This window comes from Phaseolus vulgaris, chromosome 7 (assembly GCF_000499845.2).
Source record: "Phaseolus vulgaris cultivar G19833 chromosome 7, P. vulgaris v2.0, whole genome shotgun sequence".
Taxonomy (NCBI): domain Eukaryota; kingdom Viridiplantae; phylum Streptophyta; class Magnoliopsida; order Fabales; family Fabaceae; genus Phaseolus; species Phaseolus vulgaris.
This window is the reverse complement of record NC_023753.2, coordinates 18,813,109-18,828,252: the sequence shown is the minus strand read 5'-3', so window position 1 is coordinate 18,828,252 and position 15,144 is coordinate 18,813,109. Positions and strand designations below refer to the sequence as shown.

The following is a 15,144-nucleotide window of genomic DNA, read 5'->3' as shown; positions in this document are numbered from 1 at the left end:
ATAAATAATAACAACAAAAGAAATTAAGAGGGTTATTCCAATTTCAATATTTGTGCTATATATTGATATCTTTCTACTTCAATGATTGTTTACCAATTCACCTCTCAATTTAAATATTATTAGTGCTATTCTTATTGATGTGGTTAATGTCACTACTGATATGAAAAAACCCTCAAAATTACAAATCACTTCATTATAAAAGATAATCATAATGTGATATATTTAATTCTTTGTGGATACAACAACCCACATTTGTACTATAATTAATTCAGTTTGTTTGCCAAGTAGAAAGAATGTGAATTGATTGAACAAGAAAAATATTTTTATAAACCCTCCATTATTAGGCTGATATTTAAAAAATACAGATACACATAAACTTATAAACTTATGATGTAATTAAAAAATGTGGATAATTAAAAAATGTGGATACACAAATGCAAGTGTGTCTATGTTTCCGTTAATATTTAAAAAAATGTGAATACACATAATAAAATTGGAAAAGTAATAATACAGGGAGTATCTTTCCTCTAATATAAGTAAAGTGAATAAAACCACAGACCCTTTATGTATATAATTAAATTTAAATATTAAATATTATATTTAAATAAAATAAACAATTTATTTTCACTAAACCATTTTTATTCATAAAAAATTCAACTTTTAATGATTTATATAATGTTTTGTTAATTTTTTAATCATTTAAATTTTAAACACCCTAAATTTTAACTTTCTTTCTTATTTACTAGCAGAAACATTTAAATAGGAGACCAAACCAAAATTAATGTTCATGGATTTATTTGAGTGTCTATAATTTATAAAAATTAAAGTTGTATTAATAAACTTATTTATTAAATTATAACGACAATGGAATATATTATTTCTTTAAAGGATAAATTATATATATTAAAAGGTAAAAAATTATTATATATATAACTGTTATTTTTAAATAGAGAAGTTATTTAATTATTTTAAAATAAAAATAATTACTCAATTATTTATTTTATTAAATAAATAAATATTTTTTTTAAAAGATGAATAATTACACTTTTTTCTTTTGAAAAAAATTACTATTATTATAAGAACTATTGAAATGAAATATATAATTAAATTATAAAATATTTGTATTAAAAATTATTATAAAAATAAATATATTTTTTAATTTTGTTGTACGTATTTTTAATTGTGTATGTGGTTTTTTATTCGGAAGAATTATTTGAATTTAAAAAAAGAGTTATTTTTGTAAGAAATTTGATTCTTTGTTTTTTTTTAAATTCAAATTTCTCTAAAATTTTTAAAATTAAAATTTTCAATTTAAAGTTAATAATTGTTAAATTTGTTATATTTTAATATTTTAAAAGATAAAACTAGAAAATACACCGAAAAATAATTCTTCTTTAGATATTATTATTACTAACGATAACACATATGTAATAACATATGCATATTTATATTTTTTATTTTTATCATAAACTTACGTGTATATGTATTTTTTAAATATTATTATAAAAATTTATATTATAATATTTTAATTCATTATAAACATTATTATAAAAATTTATACTATAATATTTTAATTCATAATAAACTTATATATATATTTATATTTTAAAAATATATTATTATAAACTTATACTGTAATATTTATTAATTATAAAATATTTTTTAAATGTTATCGTAAATTTTATGTTTATTATAAAGAATTATATTGATCGAAATCGTATATAATAAATTTATAAATGTCATTACAAATTATAACATATATTTAAAAAAAAACACTAATCTCCAATGATGATTTTGTAATAATTAATTATTCTTTAAATGGAAGACTAAGTAAATTTATATCTTCAATATGTTTTTCAACTTTCTTATCATTAAAACAATATTTTTAATAAATACATTTATTAAATTATAATATAATGGATTCAATTTATATTATTTAAGTAGAAAATATTGTACCGGTAGGCACCGGACGAACACACGTGGCCGACCGACCGAACACATAATAAATGTAAGTGCACCCGTGACAAGCTAAGGCGGTTAAGATACACCTCCGAAGAATAAGGAATACGCGTTGAAAGAAGATATGTTCCCCGGGTATTCCGGAGCACGACTGGCAAGACCTATCCATAACCACCCTGAGCCCAAGGGATAGAAAGCCCATTAGGCAATCCTATAAATGATGTGCTCAAGCCATAGAAAGGTACGTTTTCATTCACTTGCTAAACCACACTTAGAATCTCATACTTACTTGAGCGTCGGAGTGCCTTCGCAGGTACCCTCCCCCGCCCGACCGAAGGAGACACCAAGAAGGAACGACCGACCGAAGGAGAAGAAGATCGACACGTCAACAGTTACACTATGTCAACCGACCGTGCCTGGGCCCCCATCTCTCCACTCAGGTACAATTGGCGCCCACCGTGGGGCCGAAGCAAAATCTCAATTTTTAAAGCTATAATGGTTGCGACAAGGAACAACAACGACGCTATGGCAGAACAGATGACTATGATTCAAACCCTCCAAACTCAGATGGAAGAACTGCGGCAAAAGGGGATAGAAGACTGTCGTCAACACGAAGAGAATAGACGCCACCAAGAGGAAGAAATCGTCTTATTGAGATAGCAGAATGCATAACTCCAGCGACAGGTCGATAATCCCAAACGAGAAGGCCAATCTCATATGGCCGACCAAACCGCCTCTCGCATACCTACACCGGCCGACACCAATCCTGCTTCCAGAGCTGAAACAGTCGAAAGAAAGTCAAGTAAAAGGGGTCATCCTTTTACAGACGAAATCATCACCACACCACTTCCTGACAAATGGAGAGGCCTCGCCATTAAACTCTATGATGGCTCGACCGACCCGGACGAGCATTTAAATGTTTACAAGACGCAAATGACTTTGTATACCACAGATAATAATGTGTGGTGTAAAGTATTCCCCACGTCGCTTCAGGGAGAACCTCTTACCTGGTTTACAGAGCTACCTCCGAACTCCATTGACGACTTTGACATCCTAGCCGCGAAATTCTCCACTCAATATGCCACCAGCCGACCGCATCACATGTCCTCATGTCTCTCCTAGCGGTACAACAAGAAAAAGGTGAATCTCTCAGAACCTTTTTAGATAGATTCAACAAGGCATGCATGAATATCCGAGGGCTCAAACAGGAAGTTGCGTTACACCATTTGGTTTCGGCCATCCGGCCGAGCCGTTTTACCGAAAGTCTCATCAAAAAGCCGCCTCAAGACATGGAAGATCTTCGAACTCGGGCAACCAAATTCATGCAAATTGAGGAACACATTGACTATCACCAACGGTTCAAAGTCGTCGGATCCGGAGTCCTCAAAGATCAAACCCCGAGCAAAGAAAGAGAATTCGAGACCGAACGGACCGTTCGAACCACCCCAAGGTCCGACCAGAACAGAGGAGGCCGAATCCCCAGGTTCAACAGTTACACCCCTTTAACTGTTCCGAGGGGACGAGCCCTAGATGAAGCACTGCAAACGGATTTAATTCCGACACTAAAACAGTATCAAACACCACCGAATGCAGATACTGCTAAGCGTTGTTAGTACCATCGGAATTTCGGTCACACGACCGAAGGATGTCAAGCGTTGAAGGACAAAATCGAAGAGCTCATCCAGGCTGGCCACTTGCAGCAGTTCGTCAAGAGGACAAGGAATTCAAGGTCCCCACCACGGAGTACCGACCGTCCATCCCGTGGTGTCGACCAGTCATACCGTAACGATTACAAATGTCGAACTGACCATAGCTAGGCTTCGCAGAAACGCAGTGAAAGCCCCGTTCGGCGTACACGCGCCCGCAGCACAAGTCCCGACCGAAACGCCCGCCCTCGCCAACGAGTCTGCGAAGTCATCAACATGATTGTTGGACCTGTTACCTTGGGCGAACCGAACCACGAAGCAAATTACATAGCCGGGGGCTTTGCCGGTGGCGGGTGCTCAAATTCCGCTCGAAAGAAACATCTCCGGGACATCCAGTCCGCTCATGCTACCACGAGGAGGCGTCCACACATACCTCCGATCACTTTCACTGACGACAACTTCACAGCCATAGATCCAGCCCAGGACGACCCTATGGTAATCACCGTGGAAATTGACAAGTTCGCAATTGCCAAGACTTTGGTCGACCAAGGTAGCTCAGTCGACATATTATACTGGGAAATCTTCAAGAAAATGCGCATCCCAGAATTAGATATTCAACCCTATAACGAACAAATGGTAGGGTTCTCAGGTGAACGGGTCGACACTAAGGGGTATATAGACTTATATACAACCTTTGGTGAGGAAGACGGTCTCCACAAAACAATAAACGTACGATATCTTCTGGTCAACGCTCAAACTTCCTACAACATCTTGCTCGGTCGTCCGTCCATCAACAGATTAAAAGCCATTGTTTCCACCCCGCACTTAGCCATGAAATTCCCTTCGGCAAATAATGACATTGCAACAATCCATGTCGATCAAAAAACCGCTAGAGAATGTTATGTCGCAAGTTTGAAAAGTGAGCCAACTCGACGGCTCTACACGACCAATCCGGACGACCGACCCCCGCAAAAAAGAGGACGATCCCCGACCCGACATTCCGGACGGCGCATGTCCCGTCGACAGATGATAGCCCTTGTCGATCTCGACCCTCGTATGGACGATCCCCGTATAGAGGCAGGAGAAGACTTGCATCCGTTCCCACTTCGCGATGATCGCCACGCTACACATATCGGCACTTCGCTGAAGCCGGACGACCGAATGGCCATAGGCACGACACTTGTTAAAACACCTTTACCGCCGAGGTTATACCCGACCACTCCTTAAATGTTTGACACCCGACCAAGCTTCCTATGTTGTCCGAGAGTTGCACGAAGGAATTTGCGGAACTCACTCCGGCGCGCGAACAATGGCTGCCAAAGTATTCCGGGCCGGGTACTACTGGCCGACCGTCCAAGGCGACTGCACCAATTTCGTCCAAAAATGCCTTAAATGCCAAGAGTTTGGCACTTTGTCCCATCAAAAACCTGAAGAACTTCATTTTATGTTATCACCTTGGTCGTTCGTCTAATGGGGTATGGACATCATTGGCCCTTTCGCCCCCGATAAAGGCCAGTGTAAATTCTTACTGGTCGGCATTGATTACTTCACCAAGTGGATCGAAGCCGAGCCTCTGACTGCGATCACCGCCCGCAATGTTCAAAATTTCGTATGGAAAAATATCGTTTGCCGCTTCGGGCTTCCACAGATCATCATCACCGATAACGGTCGGCAAATCACCGACTGGACGTTAGCTGAATTTTACGAGAAACTCCACATCAAACACATCGCCAGTTCAGTCGAACATCCGCAAACAAACGGACAAGCAGAAGCTGCAAACAAGGTCATCCTGAACGAACTGAAGAAACGTCTCGACCCAGCAAAGGGTAACTGGACTGAAAAACTCTTAGAGGTCTTATGGGCATATCGCTGTACTCCTCAGACGACTACACAAGAAACACCGTACAACCTAACGTATGGCACTGAAGCTATGATTCCTGTCGAGATTGGAGAACCTTCTCTCTGTCGACAAACCCTTGATCTTGATCTAAACAAGGAAAGTCTCTCGGTCGGCCTCGATCTCATCAACGAAGTTCGAGACAAGTGTAGAATTAGAGAAGAAGCATGCAAAATTCGGGCGGCCAGACGATACAACTCCAAGGTCAAACCGAGACTGTTCCACAAAGGCGACTTAGTATGGCGAATGCGGAGTAACGCCCGAAAGGAAGGAGGCAAGTTCTCTAGCAATTGGGAAGGACCATTCCGCATAGCAGATACGGCAGCCGGTGGAGCCTATTACTTAGAACATTTATCTGGGTAGGACATACCGAGAACGTGGAATGCCACGCATCTCAAATTTTATTACAGTTGAACTTAATAATAAAAGTGTACTCTTTCCTCGCTCGGTCGGTTTTTCCCTAAGGAGGGTTTACGACCGAGAAGGTTTTAACGAGGCACTATAAATCACACTCCACGTCTCTCCTAGTTCTTTTATCACTCTCAATCTATGCCTCGTTCGGCATCCGAACTATCATTATTACTTAACGTAATCAGAATTAATTATGCCTCGTTCGGCATCCGAATTATCATTATTAACGTAATCAGAATTTATTATGCCTCGTTCGGCATCCGAACTATCATTATTACTTAACGTAATCAGAATTTATTATGCCTCGTTCGACATCCGAATTATCATTATTAACGTAATCAGAATTTATTATGCCTCGTTCGGCATCCGAATTATCATTATTACTTAACGTAATCAGAATTTATTATGCCTCGTTCGGCATCCGAATTATCATTATTACTTAACGTAATCAAAATTAATTATGCCTCGTTTGGCATCCGAATTATCATTAGGCCGCTTGTTGGATACCCAACCGGAAATACTCTTCGCTAATACGAAGCATAAAGTCATGGCACTTGGTCACTTCCGCTTTCAGCACCTCCTCCCGGTTGGCTCCCTCTTTTAGTTGCGCCTCGAGGTTCTTCGTCAATCCCTCTTGCGCTTTCACGGTCGCCCGCTTCTCCTCCACTTGGGCTTTCAATTTCTCGGCCATCTCGGCCGCCGCCTTCGCGGCTTGGGTGGCCTCGGTCACGTCCTTTTTCAACCGAGGAACGGTGACGGTCGTCACTCTCTCGAGTTCTTCAACCACCGTTCGGCTCGCTATGAGCGCTCGGCTTTGTAACTCCAAGGTTTCCACCATCAGCTTAGTTGTGGGAATGGTGGAAAAAACCTCGTTGTCCTTCGCCGTCAGCTCCACTTGCAAATGAGCCGCCACCTCCATGTCGACCGTTAGCAAAGTCGGCTCCGAGGTCGTCCGGGAAGGACCCGCTCTTCCTTCTTGATTCCCTTTAGCAGGCCGTCCCCTTTTCTTGGCAGCCCCCGCAGCCGAAGCACCCCCGGCAGGAACAGTGGTGGCCGGCTGAACCGTCAATACCCCACTCGCTTCGACCGAACCAACCTGTCGATTCCTTTGTCGGCGTAAGTCATTCATGTATGCACTAAGGGATGCATCCGTCCGAGTCATTATCTCTACAAAACATACATGAATTATACATTATTAATGAAACAACCCGATCAACCCAAATTACAAAGTAACATACCAACAAAATCCGCCCAAGGGTCGGACGACGTATATAAGGAAATTATCTCCCTCGTGGGCAACTTGTGAGGTAGCTGATCGAACACTACCATCTCAGCCTTGCCCATTACTGATACGGCCGTTCGGGAATTCGTGGTGAGAGCCGTTGGATTCTGCGTCCAATGAAAGGGAAATTTGGTGCCACCCTCGGCCAGATAGAAATGTTCTCGACCGTTTGGCTCTACGAACACTTTGAAATACCTCTCCTTGAAATTCTTGTATGACGTGGTGAAGGCCGCAAAACGAACACACCCCGGACGACTCACCAACGAAACCCAACTTACTGGGTTGGCCGGATACGTATTATAATAAAATAAGAAAACCTCCGCTCTGGGTGTCAGGTCAAAAAGCTAACACACCATCCGGTAGGCCTGTAAACACGCCCATGAGTTCGGGTGAAGCTGAGTCGGCGCTAGGTTGAGAAACCTTAGCACATCGGTCGTAAACTCATCGAACGGCAGGGTCACTCTTAAATCGACAAACAAAGTATTATACATAAAGAAAAAATCTACCGGAGCATTTTCCCTCCCATGACACACACGGTCGGTATACCCACATATCTCGGCAACTAAAATGTCCGACGGTAGACCCGAACGCACAAGGGAAGCCTTTGCTATCACCTTATCCAGGTCATCAGGTTTCCTAAGCATCGTAGCGGCATTCCTAACGGCAATCTCAACCCAATCATAGGTCGGACCCAACGACCCACTAGAACTCTCGCTACTACCGGACGACGACTCCCCACTCTCGCTCGACTCTCTACTCCCTATTCTATTTGAAGAAAGTTGGGACGACATAACTAACCTTTCACAATCAGTCGGCAATGACGGATCGTACAGCCACACAACTCGCAATTTGGACTTGGCGCTCGGAGCGATTCGGATGCCGAACTCAAGAAAACGTAGTCCCTCTGCAAATGCAAGCGCTATTTATAGCATTTCTCCCTCACCCTCATCCGTTAGATCCCCACTCATCCTACGGCCTCTATCAGCCGGTAGCTGAACCGCCACTCAATCCACACCGCTAGATCCATCTCCGCCGCCTTCGACAAAAAGAAAAACGTCCCATCATGCCGTTATCATTAATTTCTGACACCTTGGAAAACCCAACAATCAGTACGACTCTTCGGCTTTTATTCACCTCGAGCCTGGGGGGCAAGTGTACCGGTAGGCACCGGACGAACACACGTGGCCGACCGACCGAACGCATAATAAATGTAAGTGCACCTGTGACAAGCTAAGGCGGTTAAGATACACCTCCGAAGAATATGGAATACGCGTTGAAAGAAGATATGTTCCTCGGGTATTCCGGAGCACGACTGGCAAGACCTATCCATAACCACCCTGAGCCCAAGGGATAGAAAGCCCATTAGGCAATCTTATAAATGTTGTGGTCAAGCCAGAGAAAGGTACGTTTTCATTCACTTGCTAAACCACACTTAGAATCTCATACTTACTTGAGTGTCGGTGTGCCTTCGCAAGTACCCTCCCCCGCCCGACCGAAGGAGACACCAAGAAGGAACGACCGACCGAAGGAGAAGAAGATCGACACGTCAGCAGTTACACTACGTCAACCGACCGTGCCTGGACCCTATCTCTCCACTCAGGTACAAATATAATTTAAATTTATAGAAATTTTATAAAACATGTCATCTATAATTTTTTTAATTTAAAAAATAATACATAACAAAATTTAAATATAATGTATGTATGATACATTAATAATATATAATTTATAATAAAAGATTTAATAAATAATAAGAACATGTAAAGACAATATTTTTGTTTAGCATAAAGATTAGTATAACGACTATCAATTGATGTAAAATTCTTTTCAATCCTATTAATAAAAAAAAAAAAAATTAGAATAAATACATTATTATAAATTTAAATAACTAAAAGAATTTAAATATATATATATATATCCGTTAATAAATAAAATAATACTTTAATTTAGTTTGCTTCAAAAAAAAAATTGAACTAAAATAATTAATTAATAAATGAATAAAATATAAAATATATATTACCTTTTTTACCAATCAAACTATATAATATTATAAATTACTTTTTTAAAAGTTGAATAAAGTTGTAACAGTGTAAGAAAAATTGAGATGTTGAGAAAGGAGAGAGAACAAAAATAAAACATATGTATTAAAAAATCACAAAAAAAATCTCATTTATATATTATTATAAATAATAAGTAATATATATTATTACATACAAATAACTATAACATATTATGATAATATATTATTATATTATTATTATACGTAATATTATATTATAATTATATTATTACAATTATAATTACATATAAATATTACACATGTAATTATTATTATAATATTATAATATATTATTATATTGTAATATGTATTATATTATAATAACATAATACATGCATGCAAAACTCACCACACATATATAAAACTCACCAATTAAAAATTTATTATTTTTGTTTTAAAATAAGTTTCTTATATATTTTTAAATTGATATGTAATATATTACATATTATATATTTTTTCTTAATTTTTTTAATTCATTCCTTGAGAAGCTGAAATAAAAATGAGGGTAATTAAAATATTTATTAGAAAGAATTATTTGAATTTTAAAATAAAATAGTTAATTAAATAATAAAACTGTAAGAAATTTGTTTTTTTTGTTTTTTTTTTCTCAAATTCAAATTTCTCTAAATTTTAAAATTCAAAATTTTAATTTAATATAAATAATTTTTAAATTTATTGTATTTTAATATTATAAAAAATAAAATTAAAAACGAGATGTGTACCTAGAAAAAGAATCTCCTTTTATATATATTGTTAGATTATTATTATAAAAGATAAAATTGAAAAACAAAATGTGTAAAAAAAGAACCTTTAATAATTAATTATAGATATATAAATTACACAAATTTATATTTTAAATTTGAAATAAAACTTTTTTTGTAATAATATTTTCTAATATATAAATATATTATATAAGTAGAGTACAATAAGATCGTAAACAAATACTTAAAGATATATTCATGTATAATCAGTTACTAATTAAATTTAAATATAAAATATTGTATTTCAATATAATAAACAATTTTTTCACTAAAACAATTTTATTGAGTAAAAAATAGATAAAAAAAAATAAAATTGTAATTATTAATATAATTTTTTTGTAAATTTTTGAATCATTTTAGTTTTAAACCGCCTAAATTAAATTATATATATATATATATTATTATGTTACACTCCAAAAAATACATCTAAATAAATAGGTTTCTATACAAGCTTAGAGTATTTCAAAAGGTTCCTAATACATGATTAAGACTTGTATAAATATAATATTTACAATACACATACTCAAAATCACATCCTAAGGCCCTTCAGACTCTCTTTGCACCTGTATAATTATTTGTTCGTATACTTAGTACAATCATTGTAGTTCACAACAAAACAAGAAAAACAAGACTAAGCTAGTGATTTTTTTTATAATATATACAATTAAATCAAAAGAGCAAACCAAATTACATGGACCAATTTCTTAATTATTCAATATTTTTCAAATCCCAACATAAAACAATCACATAGATCCCACATGGATGCATTGACGCATTATGTAAAACCTGTATTAAGTAAGTTCTACCAGAGACTAACACCTGATCCAATATTCAAAACTTAGATTATAAATGAATCTAAGAGAAATGATCAAGGTAAGTTCAATACAACCGAAGTCGTGCATCTCATAGGTCACGATGTACATGAACTCCTCCATCAACTTTTCACCACCTAATATCTTAGTTTATGTGACTTAGATCATATGTGACACCTCATAAGCATCAATACTTAATACACAAACAAACATCAATTCATACATTATCCCAAATGTATGACTTGAACCCCATACAATTTTTATCATATAATATCATTCAAAACGTGATTCACTACATTCAAAAGTCTATTTAACATAAAAAAAACAACATTTAAATACTAAACCATCAAAATCTAAAATTTCTACAAGTTTAAATAATATATAAACAAACAACACAATATATAAATAAACAACATCCCTGCAATAGAAATTGAATATTGGGATCACGTCCCCTCCACATTCAGATTTTCTAGCCTAGAGTACTATTGAAAGTTAAAGTTAGTTCCCTTACCTTAATTGTTTGTTTTCCAAGCAATCTCTAGAATTAGAGTCTCTAAGCACGATAAGTTTCAAAATATAAGGGCCTAATGCAAGTTATCCAAATAGAAAAAAAAAATTAGTATATAGTAGAATAAGTTGAGATAATTACTTTTCTCAACTGACTCCACCAAGATTGATGACTAAATCCTAATGAAAAATAGATAATAAAGGATCTTTAGAGCAAATATGAACTTACTCTATTTGAGGATTTGTTGTTCGGGTAGAAATGTTCTTTAACCCCTCAGTTATAGTGTGGTGCATAAATATCATTCATAAATTATCTCAAAAATATATAGGAAATTTAATATTTACATATATCCAAAAACAAAATGTCAAAATAAATTAAAAGATTTTATCCGCTCAATGTAGAGTTCTAACATTATTTGCACAATCATCAAAAATAAAGAAATACAAACACACCTGTCTAAAAGTAGAGTATTATTTGGATGCAGTCACTCTTAACTAAAATCGAGTATGTTTTGGAGAATAATCACACTTGACTAAGATAAAAAAGTTTATAAAGAAAATAATCTAAAAGATCATTAGATTGCTCCATAGAAGAAAGATTGCGTCTTATGACAAGACAATATTTAATCTACTCTTTTAGGTCACTATTAAATACAAATAATATTTTTTTCTTATAACTACAACAACTAAAAATGACTTAAGATCTTAAACTCTTTGTTATTGTAAGACTTTCATCAATCTTTCTTTCTTCTTTAATAAAATCTTTTATATATATATATATATATATTCAAGATACATTAAAATTCTCTTTACTGAGTATTAAATAAATATAATTTTTTTTATAACACTTATAGAACATGACAAACTTTATAGACCAAACTAGTTTGATTTTTCTTTTCATCATTTTGAACAATGTGCAAACAAACATTCCATAAAACTGGTATCCACTTTTTCCAAATAAACTATTTACACGTTATTTAAAAAATATTGAAAATTTTAATATATATAATTATAATTATATTATCTCATATAACAATTTCAAAATAAAAAATAATATATATATATATATATATATATATTCCAGTTAACAATGAAATGTATAATTAAAAAATATTTCAAATAAATTTTACATGGCACGCTTAAAAAATCTAAAATATACATTAAAAAACATTTATTACATAAGAAAAGTGTACTGGTAGCCTAAAACCGAGAGGTATAGGCCGAGAACTACATGTTCAATAATCAAAGTGATAAATTAAAACCGAAAGGTCTGGACCGAAACCTGAAAGGATAATAGAAATCATAATAAAGCCCAATTTAAATAAGGAACTTGCACAAGGGGGTGTGAAAGTAATAAAAAGGTGTGAGAAGAAAGTCCAAAAGTACTGTAGAAGGCCCATCAACGAAACCCTATAAATAGGAGGTCAGCACAAGAAAAAGGTAAGAGTGATTTTATCTGAAAAACCATTACATTGTTTCTGACTTTGGCATCGGAGCGACTTGCAGGTACATCCCCCCACCTGTGAGGAATACCAACCGAAAGGAGTAGCCGAGAGGTGCAGCCGAGATGAACAGCCGAGAGGAGCAGCCGAGATGAATAGCCGAGAGAAGCAGCCGAGAGGAACAGCCGAGAGTCTAGCCCAGTTGAGAGTCCAGCCCAAGAAGTAATCCAGCCCAATAGGAAACCGAGAGTATAGCCCGAAATTAGAAGATTTGTGTAAAAGGCCATCTTGTTGTTTCGGTTCGAGTGTTCTTGGTCCCTTTTTGTAAGAACATTTTGGCGCCCACCGTGGGGCCGAGAACTAGTTAGAAAGAAAGGTAGAAGACAAGATGGATCAGAGAGAAGGACAAGAAGGAGAGCAAGTAGATAATGTCAGTATGCCAATGACAATGTTGGTGCAGCTGCAGAAAGAGTTCGAGACGTTAAAAAAGAGTAATGAAGAAGAGCTGAGTATGTTAAGAGCCGAAAATGCACGCACGAGGAGAAAACTACAAGAGGAGACAGTTTTGAATGCATCATTTGAAACTGTTCAGCCAAGAGCACAAGTCAATGAAAGGATTTATCATAATGAAAGTTCCCAAACGAAAAGAAGATTCCTTGGAGATTCTGAAGTTTTTGCAGGAGCATCTTCAAGAAAACATCCCTTCTATGATGTTATAGTTGATACTCCATTGCCTGACAATTGGAGAAGTTTAACTATTGACAAGTATGACGGAAGCACGGACCCTGATGAACATGTTGCGGTATATACCACGCAGATCAGTCTATATACATGGAACGATGTTATTATGTGCAGAGTGTTCCCTACAACGTTAAAAGGGACAACGTTAAGTTGGTTCACACGCCTTCCGCCCTTGAGCATAGATTGTTTTGATACATTGGTGGAAAAGTTTGGAGCTCAGTTCGCAACTAGTCGTCCCCATCATTTAACCTTGATTGCTTTGGTGAATATAAGACAAGAAAAGGGAGAGTCGTTAAGAATGTTCATGGAACGCTTTGGGAAGGTTGCCCTGGGAATTCGAAACCTCAGCCCAGAGGTTACCATGCATCATATGATAACAGCACTAAAACCAGGGCCGTTTGCTGATAGTCTCTGCAAGAAACCCGCAACTAGTTTAGATGAGCTAAGACAACGAGCGTCGAAGTTCATGCAAATGGAAGAACTGAGAGAGTTCCGGAATCAGGCAAGGATGGATGGAGGTGAAAAAAAGGTGATAGAAAAAGAAAGTGGACCTATGGCTAGAAGAGCCAGGGAAGAATTCAGAAGCCGAAAGTTCCAGCAATACACACCCTTAAATACAAACAGAACAAGAGTCTTACAAGAAGCCATGGCGGCAGAGATAATACCACCAACTAGAAAAGCGCGAACACCGGAAAGGGCCGACCACACCAAACATTGTGAATATCATAAAAATCATGGCCATCATACAGAGGAGTGTGTCGGGTTAAAAGATAGAATAGAAGAATTGCTGGGCAGTTGAAGCGTTTTGTTCAAGGAGGAAATGTTAGACTGAGGTCAAGTCCGGAGAGAAGATTGAAAGGAATCGAAACAGGGGGAAGAAGGGCAGACAGATTTGAAAGAGAAAAAAGAATAGAAAAAAGAGATGATAGAAGAGGTGGAAGATCAGAAGGAAGAAATGACAGGGTTTACCAAAACACACAATCAGTAAGGAGAAGTAGGGAACGAAGTTTGGGGAGACCCGTCAGGGGGTTTATAAACACTATTTCAGGTGGTTTCTCTGGAAAAGAATCATCATCAGCAAGGAAACAACATTGGAGAAGTATAAGGACCATTAACCACATTTTTAAAAGAAGAACTTTGCCACCAATGCTTTTTACAGATGAAGATTTTCAAGAAATTGATCCCGATCACGACGATCCTATGGTGATAACAGTAGAAATAACCGAATATGCCGTCATGAAAACCTTGGTTGATCAAGGAAGCTCAGTTGATATTTTGTTTTGGGATACTTTCAAAAGATTGCATCTAAAAGAAGAAGACATTGTACCTTTCCGAGAACAAATCATTGGTTTTTCAGGGGAGAGAGTCAGCACGAAAGGATATGTGGATTTGATGACTACGTTCGGAAGAGGGAGTAAGACTAAAAAGATTAAAATCAGATATTTGGTGGTGGATGCTTCTACATCATATAATGTGTTGTTAGGACGTTCTTCTTTGAATAAGTTGGGAGCAATAGTTTCAACACCACATCTAGCAATGAAATTTCCAATAGAAAAGGGGGAGATAGCAACAGTCTATGTTAATCAAAGAGATGCTCGAGAGTGTTATGCAGCCGGTCTGAAGATGA

The 15,144-nt window shown here is 36.4% G+C and overlaps 1 protein-coding gene across 1 annotated transcript; it reads left to right on the top strand.

The window, feature by feature from the left end:
* Nucleotides 1–13,164: 13,164 nt before the first annotated feature.
* LOC137829196 (uncharacterized) lies at nucleotides 13,165–14,316 on the top strand. The gene has a single exon (XM_068635993.1). It carries the CDS (start codon nucleotides 13,165–13,167, stop codon nucleotides 14,314–14,316), a length of 1,152 nt encoding a protein of 383 aa, XP_068492094.1.
* Nucleotides 14,317–15,144: the final 828 nt, after the last annotated feature.

What these genes read in the sequence shown, in the direction of transcription:
- LOC137829196 (XM_068635993.1), top strand. Translation starts at nt 13,165, where the DNA reads ATGGATCAGAGAGAAGGACAAGAAGGAGAGCAAGTAGATAATGTCAGT.